The 22431-nt window shown below is 39.3% G+C and overlaps 1 protein-coding gene across 1 annotated transcript; it reads right to left on the bottom strand.

Annotated features, from left to right (window-relative positions):
* Positions 1-9247: 9247 nt before the first annotated feature.
* LOC124302107 (uncharacterized) lies at positions 9248-11797 on the bottom strand. Its single transcript, XM_046757896.1, has 2 exons — positions 11632-11797; positions 9248-9986 (listed from the first exon to the last, which is right to left on the bottom strand). The coding sequence occupies exons 1-2, from the start codon at positions 11668-11670 to the stop codon at positions 9546-9548; spliced, it is 480 nt and encodes a 159-aa protein (XP_046613852.1). The 5' UTR covers positions 11671-11797; the 3' UTR covers positions 9248-9545.
* Between the last annotated feature and the right edge of the window lie 10634 nt (positions 11798-22431).

Below are 22431 nucleotides of genomic sequence, written 5' to 3'. Positions count from 1 at the left end.
AGCGAGAGAGTTCACCGCCTGGTGGCCATTTCTAGTACTATTATATCGATGCTTACGGTGAATACAGTCTCTACTTGTATCAAAGCATCTTGTGAACAACTTAGTGCCACTGATTCAACTAGTCACGCCAAACAAGCTCCGTTAGATCAGCAAAGTTCGGCGTTCGATCGATGTTAACTTTTGGTTAGCCAGATTCATATACTTATTTTATTTGAAGTACCTAATCGTTTCTGTAAACGAACATGCGACTTGTAGGATCAATACATGCACTTCGCGTGAAACGATATTCAGCTGATTCAATTTCGGAAACGCATCGAAAGGTTTACTCGAATAAATACTTCATCAGATAGCAACAAGAAAGGCTTTTGTTGAATCAAGGAATTCGCTTGACTAAATCATTTTTCCAAACTAACTAAATCGAAACAGTTGTATTGAAGTCATCGTATTTAAAAGAAATAAGGGATACTAGATTGAAGTGAATGGACTCTGACATAATCTGTTTTTTCGGTTCAAGTATTTCTTTCCCTCCGTGCATAAATAACATAACCTCACTTTATAGCTTCGAAATTAAATATCTGTTCATTCCGTTCGATGTTCCAATGTTTTACAATCAAACTTAGAATCCTTATGAAACACACAAAGTATGTTCATTGTTTAAAATAATTAGTATACCGAGAGTACTTCTTTAGTTAGATACTGTGTTGAAATTACGAGTTGAATATTTTTTCGATGTCGTATTTAGTCGGTGACTTGGTGTAAAGTTTTGCACACGTAAAGGCAGAAATGTCAGTTTTAGTGAAGTCACTTGAATTTTAACGAGTTCCACTTTTAATGATTTTGTGATGGTACCACCTCAAAGTAATTTTAAGGATGTATCGGATGGTTTCAACTAAATGATCAGGAACGAAGACTGGACGATTACAAGTTGAGTCAATTAGGTTGAATATATAACAGATAAGAACGATTTCGCCTAAATATGAAACAAAACAAAAAAAAACTCATCACCATTCCACATTAACAACTTTTTCAATGTTCAACTGTTTTACATTTTCTAAATGAAAAAAGACAATCTGCGCATTCAATTTCACCGAAATCATACTTCATGTCTTTGGCTATCTACAAATCTCCCAAACTTTGATATTTACTTAATCCAACTGGAATGAAAGTTGCGTGTAAAATTATCTATCAAAAAATCAGAAACTTGCCGATACGCTCATCGATTCTTTTTCCATTTTTATATCATACAGAAATCGGTACAATTTTACCAAAGCACTATTTTGCGAAAGTTCTTTATGTGACGGATAAATTAACTCGACAGACGCGTGGCGCTGCCAAACGCTAAACCGTATCGACGCCATAATATCGCACGCGCGTGGCATTTTGATCAGTTCCATTAATAGCTTATACCGATTACGGATACGGTCGAAGATCGGTAAAAAGATATATCACTTTTATGAGGTATAAAAGCACCGACATAAAATATACTACTAGAGAGGAGCTGCCCGCACATCAGTAAACTTTCCGACAAATATACATATATAAACGTTGAATTTCACCGTGAAATGACCATTTCATTAGAAAACGAAACCGCGCGATTATCATCGATCGAGAAATAAGAAGCCAGCCGGCGATCGATCGATCGATAAGAAGCTGCAGAGATTCACGCGGTCAGTGAATGATGGAACTCTTCAGATTTTTATAACCTATACTTTACTATATATATGTATATATATATATTATATATATTTATATAACAAAATTAGCATCGGCACACGACCGTGGGATATTCGATAAAGATCGTCGTATTTTAACCGCGCTCTTCGCTCTCCTTCGACTCTTTTATCTTTTAATTTTTTACTTCTCTTCTATCATCCTTTTTATTTATTTCTCTTTCACTCTCACTCTCTCTCTCTCTCTCTCTCTCTCTCTCTCTCTCTCTCTCTCCCTCTTCACAGCATATATTTATTTACTCGGCTAATCATTACGTTCGATTACAATAATCGGGTATCGGTATTTGCTCGCGAGGTTACATTATATGCATACATATACATATATTTATTTCTATATAAACATATACGTATATATTGTATGTACGTACCTAACCATCCATCCTGTTATTATTTAAATTTATTAGAAATCTGATGGCTCTACCAAACCTGTATTTAGCGCTCCGGAGACGATCGGTACGAGGCCCATATCTTTATATAGGACGCGTTTTCTCGGCCCGCTGCTCCGATCTCGTCCCGCAGCCTTAAATCCCTTCGCTCCGGGAACATAGTGTGAACACCTTGCGGGTAGATGGGTATTACGTGAGTATAGGCACCCACTTATGTATACACCTACCTGCACGCGTCTATATAACGTGGGGTATACATTATAACCCGATCCATGATACGTATAATCCACGTATTGGGTGACTCGATCGGTCGATTTAAACGATTTTTTATGCGACGGGCCGCGCGAAGTTCGGCGAAAAAATTGGACTTGATTTTCTTAAAGATTATGGGATTCGTTGATACGCCGAGAGAAATTTTTATTTCCGGTTACCGCCCAGTCCGTGACTATTTTCATTTTTTACCACGATCCAAAAATATAGTTCTAGGTATAAAATGAAAATTAGTTTTGTATTTATTTAACTAAAAAAGTAGAGTAAACCTCGCAAACCGATCTGATTTTGCGTTGCAATTACCAAAATGGATCGAGAATTGCGCAAAATGGTTACGCGTACCTCGTTTTTCGTAATTCCAACAATGTTCGAACAGTTTTTTTAACGATACCTGTTTTACCGAATTTTTCTAGTTATTATGACAAATTAAATTCTTCTCATTGTATGTGATTGAAACTTTGTACTCCTTTATCTTTACCGTTATCGCAATTTTTCTTCTTCTTTTTTTTATCCACAGCCGACATTGAACGCTGTCAAACACTTATAGCTCACAATATTGAATCTTGCTGACCAAAATTGAACACCGGGTACATTGGACCAGTGGCCTGACCAATCAACGGCGTTTACTTTGCTCAACGACCAAATTACAACGGCGCCTGTAAATTGGAGTTCAGTTTTTTCAAGGTCATTTTTAATCGCGTAAATGGGTTATTGAAACTAGTTCGATGACCTGTAAAATTGATTTCTAAATCCTCGTCGTTGTAAGTATACATAAGTATACTTGCAATGTACAACGGAGATTATTTGAATTCTAAGAATTCGTTGATACATGTCGGAAGTTTTAATTTTTTTCAGGACCCATTGGCAAATTTGATTCTCAGATAATCATCCTCCCTTCTGCACAAATGTATAAAATTGTTGCCTGAATGCAGCTACAGAGAAAAATTTTAATTCAATTGCAAATTTTTACCGTTTGACCTACTTATTTTCTATTTGACGATCGGAATAAATTTTTTGTTCAACAAAAATAAAAAAATTACGGTGGATTACATAAGCTTCAAATAAATGTGTGCATTATTTTTTCTTCTTTTGATTTTATTTGCTTTGCACAATTCATCACCGAATGTTGAGATAAAAAGTAGAGAAATATGTTTGAACCGAAAATAAATTAATTCGAGAAAATAAGTGAAACCTAACCATCGAGGTTATTATATTCGATCGAATTGCGTTGTTATAAATATTTTCCGGAGCGTGGGTGCAATGAGGGCACCTATAATTATTCAATCTACTTTTACGTGGCGATCAAAACACAGCCAAGGATATATCGATCTCAGGCTGAATTAGATCGTAATCGTTGCGTGTTTTTAAAAAAAAAACACAAGAAGTAAATAATCGAGTAAAGATAGTTAAAAAATATAATCCGAAGGCAGCAGCAAAGGAAGACCAAGGACTCTTAAAAAAACAAAAAAAAAAAAAAAAAAAAGCAACCTTCACCCAAAGGTATATATTGTAGAAGAAACGATATAAAAAGAGAACGAGGGAAACCGAGAACGTGGACAAGAATGAAGGAGGAAAAATAGCGATGATAAACGGGCGATCCGTTCGATGTACGAGGTAGGTAGGCAACATTATGCAAATTCGTAGTCAATATCTAATATAAGATAATCACAATGATTACGCCCCTCCCCCCCATCTTACTCGCGGTACAGATTTTTCCCCCCTTTCTATCTTCGTCAATTTTTTTCCCCCCCGTCCCACCTCTTGATTCCCTCTCGCAGCCCGCGGGTCCCTCGGGAATACGCGGGGAAAAATGCGAAGGCTGCTTATCATAAAATATGCCCGCTACGCGGCCTCGCACGCACCCCCGGGTGCATACTCGGGTACAGCTACGGCATTATCCGCTTCCTGCATGCCTCAAACGCCGAGGCGACGTCCTCCGCGGACGCGAATCGCGGGCCCCGATACCCCCGGGCCCTTGGAAATTGTCCCTAATAACAGGGGGCCCACCTGGGGTGCAGGGGCCCAGGTCACTCCTACGATCCTCCGGGGATGAAGCGGCCTCTTCATCGTCTTCTTCGACTTCTTCTTCTTCTTCTTCTTCTTCTTCTTGCATATTCGCAGTTTTCTGAGAGGCGACGTCACCCTTCGGCGAATTACCACCAACTTATATGCACAGACTGCGTAAAGTTGCGCAGTAATAATAAATCAGGACTTCCAAGGCGCGGGTCTAGGATATAAAGTTGCGATCTGGTGCTACACTGAGAGAAATTTTTATTTCCGGTTACCGCTCAGTTCTTATCTATTTTCATTTTTTACCAGGATCGAAAAATGTAGTTTCAGGTACGAAATGAAAATTAGTTTTCTAGCTTTTTACCGGAAAGTCTGGTATTTCTTACTATTCTTTCTCATTACGATCATTGTTGCTATATTTTCTTGCAACCGTTACGAAAATTTAACGCTTTTGCAACGATAAATTGACGTTAAAGCCTTGTTTAACTAAAAAAGTAGAGTAAACCGAAGAAACTGATTTCGCGTTGCAATTACCAAAAAAGGATCGACAACAGCGCAAAATGGTTTCGCGTGCCTCGTTTTTCCTAATTCCAACAATATTCAAACAGTTTTTTTTTAACGATAACCGATTTACTCAATTTTTCTAGTTACAAAATCATGAAACGGGGGAAATTTGGAGCAAAAGAGACAAGGTTAAGATCGATCGTTATAATTTGCCGAAACTTTACAGACTCTGCAGTTCACGGAAAGAAGAATCACATTTTTCGAGTCAGGTCTACAGCAATTGTGGCAGGATTTACAAATCCGATAATAACAGTTAATAAAGAAGATCTACCACAATTTATGGAGATTTGACTCCAAAAACGTGCTGTTCATATATTCACAACGGGAGATGTAAAATCTGTATTACAGCTTTTTTCGTGTATGAATAAATTTCGTGAAGATTTCGCGCGGTTTGAAGGTGGAAAAAATTAATTGCTGGTCTGGCAAATTTTAGTGCTGATATTGTCACGGAGGGAAGAATTATTGCAATAGATAGAAATTTGCAAGTTCGACTAACGAGTTTGTTTCATTGGAACTTCACTTGAGGACTTTTTTGATTCGACGGCTGGCATTAAATATTTCGCTGCGAATTTTTACTTGAATTCGTGGAAATTGAACTTGAGCGCATAGAAATGTACACGAATTTTACTCTGAATCAGAAAATTAGTCGGAACCTTAAAATTTTCCACTAACGAACTCGAATCGAATCGAGGAAATTGCCGTTTCCGCACTAAAACGTAATCTAAAGTTTTTCACAAGAAGTACTCGAAATTTTTAACAGTGCACATCGTTTGACACTTCTGTTTTTGAGACTTTCGTATATACACCGACAGAATGTGCCACATTCGGATGATATACGTGGGGCACATTTCGACACGCATTTTGAAATATATTCAAATTTGTGAAAGGCTAATAGCAATTATTTTCTAAAAAACAATTCGAAGTGGTAAAAAAAAAAACATCCTGCAGAGAAACACACGTCGACTATCTATTCAAAGCAGTTTAGATTATATAGCGGAGAGAAAGTTTTTTATCAAACGTATTTAAATAAATGTTTGATTAAATGAATGAACGAGGGTTTTGGGGATTTGAAATAATAAACACGAATTCGGGTGTTTCGGAATAAAGTAATCTGTGATTTTCTAGCGCGGCAATTCCTAAAGAGTTTGATCAGGTTAAAAAAAACGTTTCGTCAAAATATGAGCGTTCTAAGTTATGTGGAAAATCATGCTCGGTTGATTTTTTACTTTTATACATTTTTCTTAAATTTATGAAGTTTCGTGAATAAAAATTTCTTTTGATCGCTCACATCAATCGTAATATTAATTTACGTTACAAAGACCGACACTTGGTAATATCAAGTCTTCAGTTCATGTTTGAGAAATTTATCTGACAACTTTTTCATTGTTAATTCAATCTCATAAAACAGTTATAATTCGATATGAACCTTTAATGTAGGAGAATAACATTCCCGTGTAATATATCGTGGTGTTTTGGATCGTCATCTTTGGGTTGAATATAAATGTCAGGAAAGAAGTGATTTCTTCACAAATCCAAAAACATGCAAAAAAAGTGATAAATGAAATGAGCCCGATTTTCCACGTAGCGTAAAAGGCTCATATTTTCACATAATCTTTCTTTTAACCCACGCAAACTCTTCAGGGCATGTCACGGTGGAAAATCGTAAAAACGTCGTCTTTAATACATCATTTTATAATTTTCATCTCCCTGATTGTTTTCTCCCAGTTTTTATGATGCAGTGTGACTCGTTAAAAGAAGCGTTCCGGATCAATCGTTCGTAAAATCTGGTGCATACCATTCTTGAAATCTTATGAAATCATTGGAAACCAGAAGTCCCTTGAAAAGTCAAGATTCCGTGACGTATTATAGAATGACGAGAAATCATACGACAACACGTTGCGACATATTGTGAAATTTTGTGAATTCATCTGTATGATTTTTAGAAATCGGATGAAATCCTTGAAAAATCGTACGATATCTTTTGAAACACCGTGAAATGTTGTAAAATCTTATGAAGCCGTTTAATGGATTATTTTAATAATTGTAGTGTATATATATAAATTATAAATAATAACGTGATCGATGTTTCATTGTTTGGATTTTGTTTTGTGTACAAAATCACGTTTTAAAATAAGTTTTACGATCCGAATCGCTGAGTGAATCTCGACGTCGTAATCGTTGAAACGTTTCCAACAACTCCTTGTTTAGTATTTTCGATATACGATTGTTCATTAACTCGCCGCTGAGATTGAATCGGTGCGTAAAACCCCTTTCTAATAAATACGATTTTTCTATCGTGAAAATATGGTAATAAAAATTTTGCATACCTACGTAAAGAACGGACAGCCAGGCATAACTGGTTTCGAGTCCGAAGATAGGATCTTCTAGGTAGGGTTTCAAGATCGTAACGTAAGTTCTATTCCAATCCAACATCAGAACCTACTTTGACCTTAAAAATGTCCGAAATTTTCCGATAAACCGAGTTCAGGCTGAAAGTAGGGTCTGTTTAGAACCTCCTTCAACCCTCCAGATGTAGGGTTAAGCCCGCTTGCTCGAATCCCTCCTTTAACGCTCGAAATCCTAACCCGATGATTAAGGTACCCATCAATTCTGATTGATTATTTATGATTGTAATACAAAAAAATAGGATTAAATCGTATAAAATCAAATTAAAATCCTAACAAATAGGAATTGGTTTACACATGAGTTTGATCGTATTTTCTTTACATTCAATCGCTTGAAAGGGTTTTTGTATTCGTAAAAACGTTGAATAAATACAGTTGAAATGCGATACTTGATTTTCAAATGTTATCAAAGCTTATTAAAATTATGTCCAAATACCCATCGGAATATTCATTGTGAACATTTGATTGTCGCTGTGATAATATATCTATAGATGAGGAGTTACAGATCCAATGGAGAAGCGGTAGATCGAATATCGTCAAAATAGGTCCAATCTTCTACCGAGAGCGTCAAAGAAGAATTTGGTATTTTAATTTTTAGAAGTTAGAGGTTCGACGTAGGATTTGATGTTAAATTTTTACGAGTTAGAATGTAAATGTAGGAATTCCAGGTTTAGTTTACTTCGAAGTAGGTTTATACGAACTTCAGTAGCGTCAAATCTAAGCGCTAAACTTCGACTCGTAACGAAGTGCAGTTTTATTCTCATGATGGGGCGGCTGCTCCGAGGTCAGTGAGAAAGGTATTTACATTATTATACATACATACATGTAATATACGTGTAGATATAATACATGAGGAAATGACGGTTGCCAACTTCTTCTCATCTACCCATCCATACGCAATTGAACATACGTATATTATACATGCGCGTGTGTATTTGGGTGTACACGCTGTACAGAAAAAGTTATAACTCACCCCGCGATAATGTATTCGCGGCGGATGTTGGTTAGGGAGAAACTCAATGCCCCAACGATTCGTATGGGTACGTTACTAATTAACACGTACACCGCCCATACCGAGTTCGTGTAACCCCGTATAATAATCTGCCACCATACGCTCACGTCGTTACAAATATCCTGAATACGGTGACTCTGTCAGTCTTATTGGACGGTGAGAATAAAAAAGTGGATTTTACTCAAAACTGGAGGTAAAGAGGGACACGTCAGGTTTTTTTTTCTGTTTTTTTTTTTTTTTTTTGCAAAACGCAGAATTTACTCTGCAGGAACAGTGAAAATCACTGCGGGCAAAGTATTTTTTTACAAAAAGCCTTGCGTGTCTTCTTAGCGTGTCCGTCTTTTTGTAACTATTATACGTGACATCGATTCTTATATTTCTAATCGCGCTGCAGAGTAAATTTTTACAGATTTCGAAAAGAATTTTAGCACACGTAATATTCGCTATCGCGGAATCTCCTATCGTCACTTCTCATCTTCACACAAAATCAAGTATCACACCATTAAAGAGATGAAAAAAAGTTTTAATAATAATTTTATTCCAAGTACAGCGAAATAAATGTGAAGAAACATTTTTGTCGATTTAAATAAATTTGGTTTCACTCGATGACACTAATTCTTGTACCGAGCAGCTTTTTGCAAAAAATACTCGGACGACGTTTATTTGAACCAGAATTTAAAAATCTCTTTTTTTTTTTTTTTATCCGTTCTGTGTATAAAGTCGCTGTTTTCTCCTTACGACCTTATGTGGAGTTCGAAAAAAACAACTGACAAAACGAAATTTATTTAAGGGATCTTATCAAATTGTAGCGAGCCGAAGTATAAATTCATCGTACTTGACTGTACAAAAATATGAAAGTTATGACGGATTATTACCTATTCTAAAGTGTTTTTATAACATATTCAAGTTCTATGAAAGTTTTTGTACAATTAACGAGTCGGTTTAAACAATACAACGCTAAACAAAAATTACGCCCAAGGTTAGTACAAATCCTGTCGAACGAACGTATTCCGTGGAAAGATTTCGAGGATCCAACAGATGTAATGAACGATACGATCGCACAATTTTCGGAGCATATCAAGTGTCGATGAATCGATATAAAGGAGTATTAACAACGACGACTCGGATATTACACCGGCTTTATTTTCGTCACTAGACGGAGTTTCATTCACCAAAGCCGAGGAATTAGACAGAGTCGGTTGTCTTTCGGTAGCGATACACCGACGACTGGAAGTGGGTACCTAACAACAACTAAAACACTAGGCAATAATAACGATGGGTGAAGAGCACCGCTCCTCATGCCACCCGTTTCGAACAAGCTGCTGTTGCTGTTGCTGTTGCTGTTGCTGTTGCTGTTGCTGTGGTTGCTGCTCCCGCTTTCCGAGTATGAGTGCAGCGCCCGATATCTGGGAGACACATCTGAGATCCGGGCCGTGATATCGCGCACGCATATTACCGGGTCCCAAAGAGCAGATGCTAGCTTCGGTTGAACTCCCGGTGCCCCGTTACCGGGCCCCAAACCGCTCCTGCAAACCACTCGCCACTTATTCGGATCCCGAGACCGTTGAATTGCTCGGTTGGCTGTAAACGGGCCTCGACTTTCATTCGGCTATGAAGAGAAAAAAAGATCGTCGCGTAAAATCAACCGGTAACTGTAAAAACGAGGAATCTTCCGATGCTAATCGATATTTTCTACGATAAGGAACGAGAGAGAACGTAGATGGGAATTATGAGGCACGAATTTTTGAGCCTTGGTTCTAAATGGCGAATTTTGGTTTCTTTTACGTAGTTAAGAAAATAAAAAACGGTTCCATTAGTTGAGGATTGATTTTTATTTCTACCTAATGCTGTATCTGCTGCTTATACTGTCAACGAAACACGTCAGAACTTATTTGTCAATGTAAACAAGATAAAGGCAAACTTTATAACCGATAAATGAAGATTTTGGTGATTATTCGATGTGTAGAATCAAAATTTATTCATGCAAATATAATGTCAAAACAAAATTTGTGTAATTATTTGAACCGTGTTTGATCTGATGGTTTTTATGCCCTTTCAAGTCAAAGACAAAAAAATGTTGATTGAGATGAAAAACGGATCTGTGACTGATTAACGGATATTCTGTCTATTCACGTGAAATAAATTGCTTGCTACTGCCAAAGTGTTTTTTTTAGGTCCTTACTTTTGATTTTAACATCCAGATTCAAAATTACAGAACCAGATTACCGCTAAGTAAATATATTGGAGGAAATTTTGATTCCTGCAGAAATCGCAGTTCGTTCTTTTGAATTTTGGTCCTCCATTTTGGATTTAACATTTTCGAATTGAACACTTTCGCAATTTAGTTCTTGTTTGCAGTGAGTTATTCGAGTTATCACAAATAAATTGTTACGTTAATCCTTTACTTTCTTATTAGAATCATTTCGAGTATTCGAATATTGACGTTAAAAATTACTTTGTGGGTACGAGTTATTGAAATCTGCATTTCCCACGTTTGGCATACGAAAAATTTTTATCGATAGATATACAGTCGTTACAGTTTGCAAAAGGATGTTCGTAGGATCTTTTCAAATTAAATATGTACAACGTACGCCTGAGAAATATAACTTTTAATTTCCTTTGTAATTATGCTTTTTTAAGGTACTTAAGTTTGTTGGGTAAAATGTAGAGCTAGTTTATTTTACAGTAGATCGAGATTCATTTTAATTCAAGATACGCATATCTACGGATTTTTTAGCAATTTTTATGAAAAAAAAAAAATAAAGATATAGTGAATATAAAATCGAATGCTCGAATATAAAACGAACAGCATTAGTAATAAACAAGATTTAGGAGACTGGATAAGTCAAAACGGGCGATGTTATCTTTTTTTACTTTCTTCAAAACTCCTGTTCAATATTTTTCTCTAGTACCTATTTACGTAGCTCTAAATACGCTTAAAATCACCATAAATAACAACTAGTGAATGTAGATGAATATTGAAATACCAACACTACCATTAATACATGTAATTAACACAGAAATTGGAAGTTGACTCAGACAACGGGAATTAAAAATAAAAAAATTCTCTCAAAATTTACGTGATAGAATTTTTTTAATGTATTTTTTTTTTTTTTTTTCAGATTCGTACCCAATTTACCCATCGAAATGACTCCTCAGTTTTGTGGGGTTGAAAAACCATCGCAGGCCTCTGTAATCTAAATCGCCAAAAAAATATCACGTACCTAATATGTGAAGAAATAGCTGATTCATACCTTCAGGATTGACACGTAGCGTTTCAGGCGGTCCGACATCTCACACAATCTAATCGTTGCGTCAAGTGTTACATCTGTGGATATCCAGCGATGAGTAGGGCGATAGGTGTAGGATCGGATCGTATAAGTCGCCGGAAGGCTTTGTCACCTCGAGCGAACTTTTCGCTGGTTGTCTGTGTTGTTTTTTTTTTTTCTTTTAAACATTTTTTTTTTTTCTCTTACCCTCCTGCCTTTAACCGGTTGAAAAATTCTTGCTCAACGCTTCGTCTTCATCGCGAGAACGCCGACGCGCGATGCTTATTCCTTGGTTCTTGAGGATCCGGGCGGATCCCGCAACGGGTTAACGGGGGAATCGTTGCGGAGAAGGACAACATTCCGTTTGTGTTTTGTGCGTCGATTTAGCGATCCGGAGAAATTTTGGCGGAAGGTCGAGGGTCCGCGATTCGCGCGCGAAACGCCAGGAATTCCTTAGCGACAAATACACCGGGATACTCGTTCCAGGATAAACAAAAGGCACTTAGTCAGCGAGGTAGCGGCTATTCGTCCTCCGCTTCTTCGCCGGGACTCGATCATGGAGAACGAACGCGCGACCCTCCGGGATCCAGGATTCCGGGACCGCGTAGGTGTCCCTGGGAATTCTCCTCTCCTTCATCGCTCGCGAACCTGCGGGAAGAGAGGTAGGTGAAAATAGCCGGGGAGAGGAGAATTAAAACCGCGCAGTTGGCCAGAGTGCGAAAATAATTATACCCGCGCTTTGTAAAGACCGCGAAATCCACGTCTTAACGACGATCTTTCCAGACCATAGGCTCGTAGGATCCTCCGGCTTTCCGACAGGAATCCCGTTCGACGATTTGTCAACGCTGTGAAATTTTGCTGAGCTACGTTTTTCGCTTTTTACGCCATCGTTTATCGCGTCACGTTCCTTTAACCGTCTGTGCATTATTGTATCGGTAGGAAACGCTGAAACTCAACTTGACGGATTGACACTTCGAATGCGCATGCGCGAGTTTTGTCGAATTTTCGTGCAGGCTGGCCACCTCAAACTCGGCCTATGGAGGTTATGTAAACGATGCGAAGTTCTTTGGGTTAAGCAGTGATCAAATAGTCGAAAAAATCTGTGTTTTGCGAAGACTTGGCACACTTTTATTGCTATCCGACTAATGGTTGACGACTGTTGCTAGTCGTGATACCAGCGTAATTCAATTCGCTTAATGTTTCATGCCTTGTGTTGAATAAGTTGGCTCTCCTGACTTGCACGGTCTGGTCGACCAATAGAGTTCAACTATTTTGCGCATGCGCATTCGCTTAATTTCACCGTTTATCTCAGTGGCTAACGAATCGATGTAGATTTTGTCCCTGATCCCCGATCACATTATTTCCAAAAACTATGCTCAGGAATCGACAGAAGCTATCCTGCAAGCGATGCTGCGCTAACTTCGGAGCAGAAATATTCAGCGCATGATTCTTCGTCTTGAGCGAGGTTAATGGGTGGCTGTGTCGCTACCATATCTTATACCGACGACTGTGCACGCTGACGATGGAAGCGAGATTTCGTTCCTTGATTGGCCTTCGAAGGTGAGAGGACATCCGGCAGGACGTGATTCTGGGAATTCTTGATGCAAGGGTGCGTCAAGGCGCCACACTCGTTGATTTATTAACCCTGGGACGGGATGCCGTCGGCAGGAGGTGAGGAACCGTAAAACGCAACGCGGTAAATCATTGCCGAAAGTTTGTACTAATTCGATTTAATTCCTCTTCGTTTATAGGAAATAAACAACGAAGTCTGAGAGGAAAAGAGAAGAGTGTCGCTCTCGCTGGCAGCTTGCATGCCGAACTTAATTTCAAACGATTATAATACCGATCGGTATCAAGCAAGCCGACAGCGAGGAGAGGTGGATTAATTTGATCGATCGTAAGAAATTACGATATGTTGGTAAATAATAAACGTACAAAGCGCGATAAAATCGACGGAATGAATTGTTGAGTGAAAATGTTTGTTCGTTCGTTTTCACGTGTCGCTTGGTTTTTCCGTAGGAACTGTAATTAGCCGTGAGCCGTGCGGTTGTTCAGGCCTTAAGAAATCAGTGAACGTGCATAAACGGACGAGGAAACGGTTCGTTATAACCATCGTACCTTTACAGAGTCGAGAGCATGGAGAACACAGCAACGCTGCATTGTTATTTTCAATTTCTAATTCGACTGTTTACGCTCGGTTTTATTGTGCTTATATTTTATGGAAATGTATGCTAATCTATTTGGTAATTAGGAACGTAATCAATTCTTAACTACCTCGCCTCACTCGCCGCTCCGCGTCTCTTTGTTTAAATCTTTTCATTACTGTTTTCCATGCCGTAGCGATGCAGCCACCATTTTAACCATTGTTCACCATTAATAATATTCATTCGCCAATGAATTATACACACACGTATTTACACCACCGGATTTATTACGTCTGAAACGATTAACTGTCAAACTCTATTACTCCCTCAGACGTCTCAATTACGATACCAGCTGATTATATTATAATGTGCAAATTTTTTTTTCTCTTGCCCGATCGCTTCATCGCCTGCAACAGCAGTGTTAAAAACATTTTGTCAAATTCTTACGTCATATCTTCAACGTTATTTTTCTTGTACCTATATTTTTTACTCAGAATTCATATTAGATGTGAGAAGTCTGCCACTTTTTGGCTATTGGTAAATTGACAGTCTTAATTAATAAAAACATGTATTTATCATACCGGGACAATCTCTTGAAATTTGAAAATCAACCGCGCATGCGCGAGTTTTATCGGCTGTTCGCGCAGGCTGGGCAATCCGAGTTTCAGCTGTCAAACTTTTTCCGCCTGCGATGTGGTTCATACGAATTTTCGAGGTTAGAATCTCAACTAATTGAGGTGGCGACTCGGAAAGATTAGGAAAGCATTTGTTATCGGCTCAGAAAGTTGATTCTTCAAAGAACGGTCGGAATTTACTGCTTTTGCTCTTTGAAAATTGAAACGTAGACATTTTGCGTAGGTTGGCCCGCCTGCATCGCGGACAAAAATATCGCTGCTGGAAGATTTCGCCGACCAATGAGATTTAATTATTTGGCGCATGCTCGGTTGATTTTCAAGTTTCAAGAGATTGTCCCAGCATATCAGTAGTCGAAAATTTTTAAATGAAGCTGAGAATGTAGCCTAAATTCTGAATTGAATTTTAAACCTTGTCTGAACTCTCTATCATGTCCCGTTGCCAAATTATATCGCGTGAAAAATCGGCATGTGTTTCTTAAAAAAAAAGAAAAAAAAAACATATGTCACGTTACTAAATGCTTTCGTGAATGTTTCCGTGATTTTGAAAGGCTGTAACTCGTGAACGGTACGTGCTAGAGTATTGAAAAAAAAAAAAAAAAAAAAACAACACAAAACGAAGCTTGAATCTTAAGTTAAATTTCGAGCTTTGTTTGAGACTTTCATCACTTTCTTTAGCAAAAAAACAAGCGGTAAAACAATGCCAAAAACGTGTTTATCGTGACAGATCGATACTTATCAAGATTCGAATCGTCTTTTAAAAATTGTTCGGAAACCTGCTAACGATCGCTTTCTAAACAGTCCATTTTCTCGAAGGTTTGCTCAAGCTTCACCGCAAAACGGCTTCTCCACAAAATTATAATGGAACCTCCAAGTCGCACCTTGGTTAACCCTGATCACCGACGTCGAGGGGGTGACACGAGGACCGCAACCGCAACCACGCGGAGAGTGTGAAACAAGATGAGGACGTCGCAGGAAGGATGAGGGGGAGGGGACCCCGTGATTTTTTTGTATACACGGGACGAGACCTCAACGCCGCACGAATTATCAGTCGCGTGTGATCGCGAGTTTCAGGCAGCGTGAGCACGCACACGCCCACAGCTTACGCATCGACGTAAAGCCTCGCCGACAAAGGGAGCTGAGCATCCATAATTCAAGCAATCCGGTCGGTTCTCGTCCTCGTATATACGCATGCGGCCTGGGCGTCGATTGGCTCTTTAGCACCGAGAGTTCCTTACTCGCCATTCAGGGATCTCGCGGCTTTGACCAAACGATCCTCTCGTAGCCGCAGCTGCGAAATCGAGACTTTTACGAGTCAATCGAACCGACGACAACGTCGACCTTGAAAACGATTTCCGATTGTCTTTTACGAGTTTACGAGGTGTTGAGAGGTGGTTCGGTCACGAATCCGATTACGAGAAGAGGAATGTTTCTTTTTTTTTAAGGTCGTCAACCTTCGGACCAGATCGTCGATCTGATGGGAGATGAAAAATTTGTCGATAATTGAAAAAATAAACACTTGTACGGACGACTTGGGAAAATATTTGGTAAAAGACGAGAAAAAGAAGGAAGGAGTCTACGCCCTGTAGATTGTGATGATTCAAGGTATTGCAACGAGTGAACATATATTCGTTCAAATTTTCATAAGAAATATGCATGAATCGGAAGCAAAAATTTTACGATAAAAAGGCTTTAGGATGTCCTGCAGATTTATAAATTCTATAAAGCCGAATAATGTACCAAGAAAGGATAAAATTCCCATTCAACTAAGTTTACCAAAGTTTATTCTTAAATCTGACCATCGTGTCGAGGAATAAACAGAGGCTTCTTTTGTAGTTTTCTTACGATTGCGTGGCCCACGGTAGGTATGCAGAAAATGCGCAATTCATACACTCATCGCGAAACGTTACAATCGTATATCACAATTAAATTCTCGTTACCTCGAATTTCTGGGGCAATGAGAGAAGAATGTATACAATATACGTACGTAAGACGTGTAAAACGCGTGCCGAAAATCCCGATCCGTGAAATCGCGAGGCGTATTTACGAAATGATTTCGCCACCACGGCCACGTCTTAGAATCACAATCCGCAGCCGCTGCGCACTCACGATTATATTAAACTTCGTAACTCTCGTTGGTACAATAACATAAAGTACGGTGTAAAAAGAGAGAAAAAAAAAAAAAAAAAAAAAACCTTGGGCCTAATATTTCGCGTTTCCCAACCCACGTATGAGTACGTACAACGTCTCCAACGATACGGGGTGAAACTTTATACACTTGTCGGGCCGCAGAGTTCCTTCTTGCGTTGCCTAAGAGCTCGAGGAAAGCTCGGGCAGAGCAAGAGTTGCATGCATTCGTATCTGATACCGACCGATGTGCGTGCCTAAGGCCGTCGGAAAGCTTACGAGTGTTGTCTATGTTAATTTATAATTGCTTTATTACGATTGAAACGAACCAAAGTTAGCTACACGATACGAAATTCTCCTGTCTTTATTGATATTCCGAAGAAAAGATGATTGAAGTCGGGCGAAATTGCCATTTTTTTTTTTTAAATTAAATTTAACAATCGATCCACATTGTTGAGGATGCTGCAAGAAATGTAGTAGGTACAGATGAAGACCTGTAAAGATAGAATATGGTATAATGAAAGTGAGACCTGCGGACTCAAGTTAATTGGATTGAATGTCGTTGAAACGGAAACAAACTGAAAAACGACAAATTTCAGCTACTATAGAACAATTATTGATGACTTTGAAGAGATCCCAGTACCGAATCATTTCTACAACAAAAAAGTCACATGGTTTGACCGATTTTAATGAACTAGGACTCATTTTGGACCTAATCAATCAATCGCTGCATCAATAATTATGATATTGTGACTGAAATTGATGGATCAAAAAAAAAAATCAGTTTCAAGAGAATATCGTTTCAAGTACTGACTGGATTACACGGTTAGTACATCTTTGAACGAAACCTCGATTAACACGCCACATCTATCTAAATCTAATTTCTTGTATTATTCGAACAATTTTCTCAGATTCATTTCTATTACATAGTATGACGTGAAATTGTTTCATTCATATTTATAATCGTTGGCAAAGACGACACTATTGGCAATTTTTTCAAAAGTTTTGTTTCTCGATTTTTTCGGACTTTCGATCCACATAAATTTTGTTCCCGACGCGTCTTATTTGGTAGAAATTTTTCGAATCCAAGTGGAGTTTGTTGTGAGGATCGATGGTACCGAATCCTGGACTCCTTATTGTATTGTAATTCGCGGAGTATCCGATGTATTTATTTATTTATTTATTTATATATATATATATATATCTGGGATGAGTGAGTATATAAATGCTTTTCTACAATTGTATACGCGGCGCATCTGCAGGTTCGATTCGAAACACGGTATATACATTTTTATTCACATGTATACGTGTGCATAATCTACGTTACATGCATGGCTCTAATTTGAATAAGCAGTGAAGTACCATTTAAAAGTGACACGAATAGAAGTAGCCTCCGGTCGGCAGCTCGGGCAGAGGGTTCTTTATCTAATCTTGTCTCTGCCATGTACGGCCCATCGCGGTAGCTACCTGAGACTTTTAACCTGAATAGTCACCGGCGTTATTATTTAAATAAGCCGGCTCCACTCGCTCCAGAGAGGCAAAGATATCCTCCTCCGTTCTCCGTCTCTTCCTCCCTCGTAGCGCCGCAGAGATCAGGGTGAAGCTGGAGTTCAACCGAGTGCTCTTTTACCTGTAACAGGGATGAAGAAAGGGTTTTTCAGTTAAGTTCGTGATAATACAAATCAAAATTAACCATAGTTTTACCTAAAAAAAAAAGTACACGTAATCCATTCGTTTCAGCGCGTTTGAACAAAGCCGGAATTGAATATGCCTGACAATAACGTCGGTTAAAATGGAAGTAAGAATAATAATAACAACGACACTGACTATTGTCGAGTTGGTACTTATTAGCCTGCGTGTGGCTACGTGGCGTGGGACACGGTGTCCAACAAATACTTTAGATGCGAGCTGTGAGATAAAACTAATGGAAATACCGGCCAATAGTTCGATACTTTTATACGTATAACATCGTGTCTGAAGGTAGGTATATGTATAACATATATCCAGCTTGCAGTATTCGGTGTATACGAGCCAATACAAAAATGCCTCTGTCCAACTATTGGAACAGCATTGTGCGTGCACCCAACGAATCATGCGACTTTGCGTGTTTTTTTCACTCGAATTTATTTATTCAATTCGTTTTTTTTACTTCCCCTCGTTTTCTCGATCGTTTCAAACTGTCGTATGGTTAAATTATTGCGGCAGTTTTAGATACGTATAACCGTAATTTATTTTTATCACATCGATGATTTACTTCATGAGGAAAGGAATTGGAACATTTATTTTTTTTTTTTTCAGCAAAATTCATGCTTCCCTGACGAAATGTTGCGACGTTACAATCGACTTGCGGTAAAGAATTGTATCTGCTTATTGTAAATAAATATCTTTGCACAACATTCGAAGTTACACGTTGGTTTCCAATCAACTGTACAGAATCCCACAAGATCAAAAGAATCAAGTTTTGAATTTCAATAACAAGCAAGTTATCGAGTCCAAAATTTGATATCCTATATGACTTTGGGGATATTCGATTCCAAATTCAAAGTTACCGTAAAGCTTGAACTACGTAGCGTGGACGGAGAGTGGAAACGAAACACCGTGAAGTTAGTTTCGGGAGAACTATACAGGTATAAAGCATACGGGGCGCAGTGTATCTGCCGTCGTATATCTAGCAGGACTGGTATAAGGATTCTTCTTCTCTCAGCTCTCCGGCGTCGGGGATAACTGATGCCCGCCTAGAAGAACCAGATAGAAAACTGATAGCTCAGAGAGATGAATCGTGCGAGGGGTTCAGTTATTTTTCTCAGCGTTTGGCCTTCTTGTCTCTGCTGCAGCAAACGCTCCCTCACAAACGGTACCGTGGACGTGTCCTTAAGTTTCAGACAATCCTCCGCCCCAAATAGACCTCTTCAGCCTCGTACAGTGGCTCCTGGGACCTTAAAATTTAATGACCACTCGCCCGGAGGTCCTTAAACCAGGGCATAATAAGAATTCGTCATCTCAAAACGATTTCAAGGATTCCCTTCCTAGCTGCTCGCCTCTTATTGTCTATCTTCATTACAGTCCTTTGTGATCTTCTACTTGATCGTCGCTCATTCATTTTCCTAGTCTTTGTTTCCTCCTGCTCCTTCAATCGACCATCGTTATCTTTGTCAAGTTCGGGTCGTCAAATCATACTAAAATGACAATTAATAGACTTCGTAATAAGAGCAAGAAATCAGACTTTGAATTTGTTGTCCAGGTCAGTTGAAGTCATAGTGAAGCCATTGGAATTGCAGGCATGGGGTTACGGGATTCCTTTGACTTAACTCAAGTCATCGCAGCAATGGAACTCACGCAAAGTCACTAGAAGCTTATTTGAGTTCATGAACTCCCTTTGCGTAAAGTCATAGTAAAGTCATTGGAACTGTCTTGCAGGCATGCAATTACTGGATTCCGTTGATTTAACTGAATTCATCGATCCAATGCAACTCACGCAAAGTCGTTAGAAGCTTATCCGAGTACACGAAGTCCCTTTGAATGATCATGTGAACGTCCCGTGGTCTGATGTTCAACCAGTTAGCGATGATTCGTCATTTAAAAACGATGAAAGCAGTATCAATCCGTTACATTCATGGGGAAAGGACACGGCGAGCCTCGTCTAAAATTCAAACACTGTGCGTTGTGGCGTGTCAGTCTCGTTTATGCCGTTCGAAACGCGTTGAGCTGGGGTTAGGATAGAGAGGCCCGAGAACGAGCTAATTATGAAATTATGATAATACATACCGAAGAGCCAGGCAGTTGTTCTGCGTCGGCAGTCTGCGTACGACGGTGTTTCACGATCAGCCTGCAGAGCCCAGGTTGGTTGCTTGTTGCGTCAAGGATATGGTCGCGTGACCATCCGTCCTGGTCGGCTAGCTCCGCCTCGCCATCCTGACTCCTCGGCGCCCTCGCCGACATGTAGGTACCTACACCTCTGTGCCATCGTAGGATCGAAAGCTACATGTATAGGTACCTAACCTAACCCTACTATCTTGCTATCTTCATACGCCTCGGTTATTATATTACGCCCGACGCGTTATACTGTATACATATATAATATTACCCACATGTATGCATCGTTGTAAGTACGGACATACCAGTAAATCCACTGATCTATGCACTGAATCCATGGCTGACTCCGATGCTTCCAGCACATGGCGGCTTATGCCGAAAAACCGACACTGGCGCTCCAATACCTGAAGTTAAACTAACCGGTCACGTGGGTGATGGTCTATCAGAAACAGATTTAGTCACATGGTTCTGCCACTTGAACGCCATGACACACAGAGTGAGCAACGTGATTCGCTAGTTCTATTTGAGTTATTGAAGCGCTGGTGTCGATTTCGTCTGCTTCAAATCGGCTCAGACTGAAGTCGCCGATCAGTCATTCGGTTAGTGTAATGATCGGTGAGCAAAACCAATCAGCCACCGATTAAATATGGCGGATGAAGCAACGAGAACGAATTACTTTGAACTTCTACGTGTAAAATCGCTGCAGGTATGATTCAACACGATTGACTCTGTCAACGTGAACGACGTGGAAAAAAGTAAGGTATAAAATGGATGTTAATTTAGTGCAAACAAAAATATTCGATCTCCCCTGTTTCTATTATACGCAACTGGCATGTATACGTGCGGCGTGGTTGAAGAGGAGTTAAAATTCACGATTTAGAGGCGCCTGTCTGCTGTTTTCGGTTCATTTCTTTTTTGCATCATTCCAACTCTTTTGGGTATCAAAGGTTGGAGAACGGCTGATATATGTTTGGCGGTAGGAAGGGACCCTTAACTCAAGGCGAGAAGACGGTTTACTTCGCCGTTTCGTTTCACGTTTCGTTGTATGGGTGCCGCAGTTTATGTGTATGTATATACATATGAAGAGACACAGGCACATGTCTATGTGCTAACAGTACCTACAGCTGGGGATTTATCAGATCGCGTGTTTGCAAAACTATACACAGAACACTGTCTGCGCGATGATGTTTGTGCGTTTGCGTTTGTGCCGCACGGTGTGCTTCTTGTGCCTATAACATAACCTTACACCAGTTCGATCTAGACCAGCTTGACGTCGTCTACGTCATCGACGTCGTTTCGACGCTTCTGACTTCGCCGACCGTTAACGGATTATACGTACGTAAAGCCTGGCTTGAGACCAGGCGATTTGTTTGGTAGGTGTAACGCGTATTTGCAGGGGATGAAAATTGCCGAGGATCGTCGGGGGGACGAATGAAAATCAATCACGAATATTTTTGGTCTTGGGATTGATTTTTTTCTGCATTTTTTTAATACGCCAGAAGCCGCTCGATTAAATCAATGTTAGCAATTTTTAATGCCTCGTGTATGCCGTCAGTAAACTGAATAAATTAAACCGGAATCGATAACAGCTGCTTTTTTGATCGCACTTCGTGATAAATTTCACATATGCGTATGTAAATTCATCTTAATTACAGAATATAAAGTAAGCGAAACGAAAACGGGAGAATGGTGAAAAAAAAAATGCGCTAATAGTTCGCGAAATTGTCCATTGACCTCTTATCGAGTCGTGAAATTTACACGTTTTACACTGACTGCCGCGCTGCGCAAAGGTGTGTAAATCCGATGATTAATGTCGCTTTAGATATTCACACCTCCAATTATACGACGTATCTTTTGCTACGGTGAAATTGTGTCCAGCTATAACCAATCGAGACTTACTCACGCAATTCGTTGCTACGCATATTGCAGATACGTACCAGTTGGGAAAGTATTTTTACCTACAGAGCAAAAGTATTGCCCCTTAAGGGAGGGTTACAGTTATTAGGAGTTTTTTTTTTCTTTGAATGAAAAGAGTTGGAGCAATTTGAATTTGAGGGCTTTATTATTTA

The sequence above is a fragment of the Neodiprion virginianus genome, chromosome 4 (assembly GCF_021901495.1).
Source record: "Neodiprion virginianus isolate iyNeoVirg1 chromosome 4, iyNeoVirg1.1, whole genome shotgun sequence".
NCBI lineage: Eukaryota > Metazoa > Arthropoda > Insecta > Hymenoptera > Diprionidae > Neodiprion > Neodiprion virginianus.
Note: the sequence above shows the minus strand (reverse complement) of the source record. Positions and strands in the feature narration are given on the sequence as shown.